Below are 4,824 nucleotides of genomic sequence, written 5' to 3'. Positions count from 1 at the left end.
AGCGAGGATCTGGTATGATTCAATGTGGGAGAGCCGGGCCGGCCGGCGGCCAGCCATTGGAAACTTCATTGAAGAATCTGCCTCGTGCAACATCTGGAGATTCAGGCTCGGTCGTGCCAGGCGATCGACCGGCCGCCCTGATTCCGCATCTGACAGGGTGCATGTTGCATTTACAACAAACTAGCTGCTGCTGCTGGTCCAGCGCCATGCACTGTGCACCGTGTTCTTTCGGTTCCTTCCACGCCGGCCGCCCTGCCTGTTCCGGCCGGTTTCCACCAACCAGAGTAATTGCGATCGATCGATCGATCAGTGTGCTGATCTGTGTGTCCACAGACACGCACGCAGAGATTGCAAAGCTAGCTAGAGCGAGACAATGCAATATAATGTAGAGGTAAAGGAGTAGTTAGGCTTCTTCTATTCCTCCCCCCTGATGCCATCCTCCGCTGTCACAGGTACGACCAAAGGCTAATTACAAGACCTTGCTGGGAAGGATATAGTAATAGGGACCTCCCAAGAGACACAAGGCCCTAGCAGCTAGGTTGTTTCTCCTTCGCATGGCCAGATATATCGGCCACGCGTGCAAAGTTCTAGGTAGACTACTATCATTAGAGCGGCAAAAAGAAAACAACAAAAGATAGGCTCCATCTCTTGTTGCTCGCCATCACCCACCCGGCGGCATCCATGCATGTCTGATAGAGCTAGTGATCGACATGCACTATGTCATTCATCATCTTCACTGGCCCGCCGTCCCCCTTGCCCTTCACCATCTTGCGAAGGAACTCCTTGACCTACAACATCACAAATCACACATGGGTCATTAGTTAAAACAATGTTAAGTTTACCAACAGAATTTCAGAAGTAACCATTAGAAGAAGAAGAAAAAATGAAAAAGTAAATGCATTATTCGCGCTGGTGCTCTCCTTCTTTTTATCTCCAAAAGCGACAATGTAACTTTTGGAGCAATGCAAGTTGATGGAAGGAACTCCTAGCACTAACAATTGACAGTCACTGTCACAAGTGCTTCCAAGCAGTTTCTCTAAGATTTGATTTGTAGCGGCTCGATCGCTTTCGGATCGGTGGGCAAAAGGCGCCAGTTGATTCTCACCTCAGCAGGGTCACGCAGCGAGTAGGATGCCGCCGTCTCCTTGGGGAACTTGGACACCAGGATTCCGATGCCCTGCCCCATGCCGCGCAGCACCTATATATGCGAGCATGTCGACAAGATAAAGAGACCAAAGCGTTACTACCACATATAGTGCTCAACTCGTACTAGAAATAGAACTAGCTAGCCACAGAGGCTTTATTTGTCTTTCTTTCCAACACAAAGCTTGCTAGTTCCAAATTGCAAGTTATTTTGGTTTTTCTAAGTTCACGGACATACGATATAGATGCATAATAATATATACATCTAGAAAAGCTAAAACTATATACCTATAGGAGCGATCTATGAATTCCATCCATATAAAGTGAAGATCATTAAGCAACTTAATCACGTTTAGCATGTATTACATGGAGTATGGAAGAAATGAAGTGTGTAGTGTATACCTTGAAGGCATCCTCGTCGGTGCGATCATCTCCAATGTAAATCGGGAAGACGTCGCTACGCCCAGCATAGCCTTCAATCAAAGAATGTAAAGGTTAGAATTTCTTTTGCACCTGTAGTGAGAGTAGATTGCTACACAATGGAGTGATCGTGTCGACATCACGCATCTGTTTCTGCAGAGAGTTTGTTTTGCAGAGGGCTGGCTGCTACTCACCGAGAGACTTGAGCAGAAACTCAAGGGCCTTGCCCTTGTCCCACTTGATGGAAGGGCGAATCTCCAGGACCTGCATGCATGACACCCAGTGCAAGCGCATTACCGTCATCGCCCTTGTGCATGCACGTCGTACGTGACAAGGAGGAGCTGTCGATAACAGGACAAGGTCGGTCGCCGGTCGCCGCCGACCAGCTACTACTTCTAGCCCACTAGTGGCAGTACTAACATAATTTTGATTCTTTTTTTTTTAAAAAAAATAAATGCATGCCCGTCAGAAGATACGGGATACCTTTTCTTGATACCACTAGTGCAGCATAACTAACTCTGAATTGTGGCATGCTTTTTCTTGATCCCACTAGTATTTTGTGAAGAAATATATTCTATCGAAAGACGTGTATTAACACTACCGCGAATATTCTACTAGCAATAAAAAAATTAAACTTGACAGAATTCCAGCATAGATTCATAAATCTGATATGATACGAGATGCTCACCTTTCTTCCATGAGTGAGCTTGAGGTCCGGGTACTCCTTGAGCACCGACCTGACTTCCTCCTCCACGGCTTTCCATTCCTGCCGAGACCAATCGATGCAACGTATGTAAAAAGCAATCAATCAACCGTAATTACGATTTACAACTGCAATTAAGAGTGTGGTTAACCAAGAGCCCCACAGAATTAACGTGGCTGATTCGCAAGCAAGCTGCCAAATTGCTCCTGCTCAAGCTGATGCAGTAAATGTGTATGATCGGTAGGTGGATGGTCCTCGCTAGCTCACCTCCTCCTGGACGCAGCGGAAGTGGACGGAGAGGCAGTACTTGTTGTGCTCCACCTTGGCGCCGGCGATGGACTCCATCTTGGCCGTCAGCGTGCGGTACACCTGCCATCGACGGCGACACGTACGTACATGCATGACATCATGTTTGGCTGGATGCTACACAAAGATCTTGTCGGGACGCGGCATCGCCGGTGGCCGCAACGATACAAAGATCGGCGAGCAAGAAACGCCATGCGCGCGTGCGTGCATGGAGGAATTGAAGGAGGAAGAAGAAGACGACGACGGAGCGGTCGCTGGCTGACGTTACCTCTTCAATGATCGGGAGGAACTCACTCCCCGCTTGGTAGTGAACGGCTTCTTCGGCCTGCACGAAGAGGTGGGACCATGGTCAGGGGCATGCTTACGTGGACAGTAGTCGTCACTATTTTTACATGAGAGAGAGAAACAAAGATGGGGACTGTGGGCAACTAACATTTGCCTGGACATGCTTGTTGGACTGCTTGGCGGGGCCCTCGATGTCCATGCCATGGCTCCCGGCGTAGTACAGCTCGGTCAGCTTCACGAAGTTGAACACCTATAAATTGCACCAAGGCCATGGCCATAAATACAATACAACCCCATCACTCACTCCCCTCTGCTAAGTGCTAACAAACAAAAACAAAAGGCGTGCAGCAGCAAGGCTCGCGGAGAGGAAAGGCAAGCTACACGAAGGCCAGAAAGGCAGTCGGCAAGAAATAAAAGGTGAAAACGCCGGGAAAGAAAGAAACGGGGCCCTGCATGCCGTTGCCGTCCCGGGCTCTCTCCTCGTTCTCGGCATGTTTGCCGGCCTGCCCCGGCCGGCGCGGCGCCGGCCTCACTCAGATGGAAGCACAGCAGGAAACGCCTGCGGTTTCCATGCACTGGCCCGGCCGGCGCGTCCAGGTTCATCACAGGCGCCACGCCGCCCGTGCATGTGGACGGACGCGGGCGCGACGCGTGAGATGAAATCCTGCGGGGTATCGGTAGAAAAGGAAACCTGGGAGATTCTTTTTACAGTTTGTGGGTGTAGCCGTGTAGGAGTAGGAGGACAGCATGGCAAGGCTGAAAGCCTGAGAGGCACCCCACAAGAGAAGAAAATCTCTCTGTTTTTTTTTTACCGCGTGAGTGAAAAAAAAAATGAAACGGAGAAAGTTGCAGTGGCAGCTTGCCTCAAAGAAACTGAAGGAAGAGGAGTTCATTTGGAATCGGAATGTACCTTGTCCCTGCACCGACCGCTCACAATCGCGGTGGGGAACTGCTCGGCGACACGCCTCACGGCATCTCTCATCTGAGAGAGGTGAAAAAAGAAGAAGAAAAATTACAGCGACGGTCATTAGATTGAGCACGGTTAAAACTGGGAGGGAACAGAGGATACTCTGTTCTAATAGGAGAGGAACTTAATAAAAAAAAGGAATCTTTTGCATCTAGAAGAAACCGGGGGAAGAATTTTTGTTGACCTCCTCAGACATGACGGCGCGGTCGGGGTCCTCGACGATCGGCGACAGGGTGCCGTCGTAGTCCAGGAACATCACGATCTGCTTCCCCTTCGCCGCGGCGAGCGCCGGCTCGAACCAGGTCAATGCCGACGGGTGCTTCTCCTGACGACGGAACCATGAAAAAAAAGGGTGAGTCGCGGATCGATCGATCTCGCCGCGGAAAAAGGAGGAGAAGATGTGGGGGGTGCTCGTAAAGGTGGTACCATCCAGTCGCCGTGCTCGGCGTCGGCGGCGCGGCGTGGCGAGGAGGCCTTCATGGACTCGAACCAGGAGCCGCCCCCGCCGCCCCCGGGAGCGGCGCGGTCAACGTGCAGGGCGGCGACCTTCTTGCAGTCGCGGGCGGCGCCCTTGGGCGGCGGGAACGGCGAGAAATGCAGGCCCGCCGGCGCCGGCGCCGCGACGGCGGTGACCGCCTCGTCGGTGGAGAAACCGGCGTGCTTCGTCATGGCTCGTGCGGCGGTCGGGATCGAACGCTAGCAGCCACGGGACGGCGGCTACTGTTGCCGGAACAGGAGGTGTTGGCTACAGGGGGAGGAGGTGCTCTCTGTGATCGATATGGATTGGTGGTGCTCTCTGGGGACGGCGCGGCCAGGGGGTATATATAGGTAGGGGAGGGTGGCCCACCTGCAGGGAGGAGAATTGGTTGCCTGGGCTGTGGGAGGTTGGGAAAATGCATTACAGATTGGAGATGGATTACCCCTTTTATTTTGCTGTTTAGTAGATTCTGATGCATGAATGACTGTACAAGTGTTGAAATCGCCGCGTAACGACAAGCGG

At 51.7% G+C, this 4,824-nt stretch overlaps 1 protein-coding gene across 1 annotated transcript; it reads right to left on the bottom strand.

Annotated features, from left to right (window-relative positions):
* Positions 1–528: 528 nt before the first annotated feature.
* LOC101755214 (probable trehalose-phosphate phosphatase 3) lies at positions 529–4,594 on the bottom strand. The gene is made up of 11 exons (XM_004958316.2): positions 4,251–4,594; positions 4,009–4,149; positions 3,768–3,839; positions 3,006–3,107; positions 2,841–2,897; positions 2,534–2,635; positions 2,252–2,329; positions 1,758–1,827; positions 1,546–1,616; positions 1,106–1,198; positions 529–788 (listed from the first exon to the last, which is right to left on the bottom strand). Exons 1-11 carry the CDS (start codon positions 4,491–4,493, stop codon positions 699–701), a joined length of 1,119 nt encoding a protein of 372 aa, XP_004958373.1. The 5' UTR covers positions 4,494–4,594; the 3' UTR covers positions 529–698.
* Between the last annotated feature and the right edge of the window lie 230 nt (positions 4,595–4,824).

This window comes from Setaria italica, chromosome II (genome assembly GCF_000263155.2).
Source record: "Setaria italica strain Yugu1 chromosome II, Setaria_italica_v2.0, whole genome shotgun sequence".
Taxonomy (NCBI): Eukaryota; Viridiplantae; Streptophyta; class Magnoliopsida; order Poales; family Poaceae; genus Setaria; species Setaria italica.
This window is presented reverse-complemented; position numbering and strand designations above follow the sequence as displayed.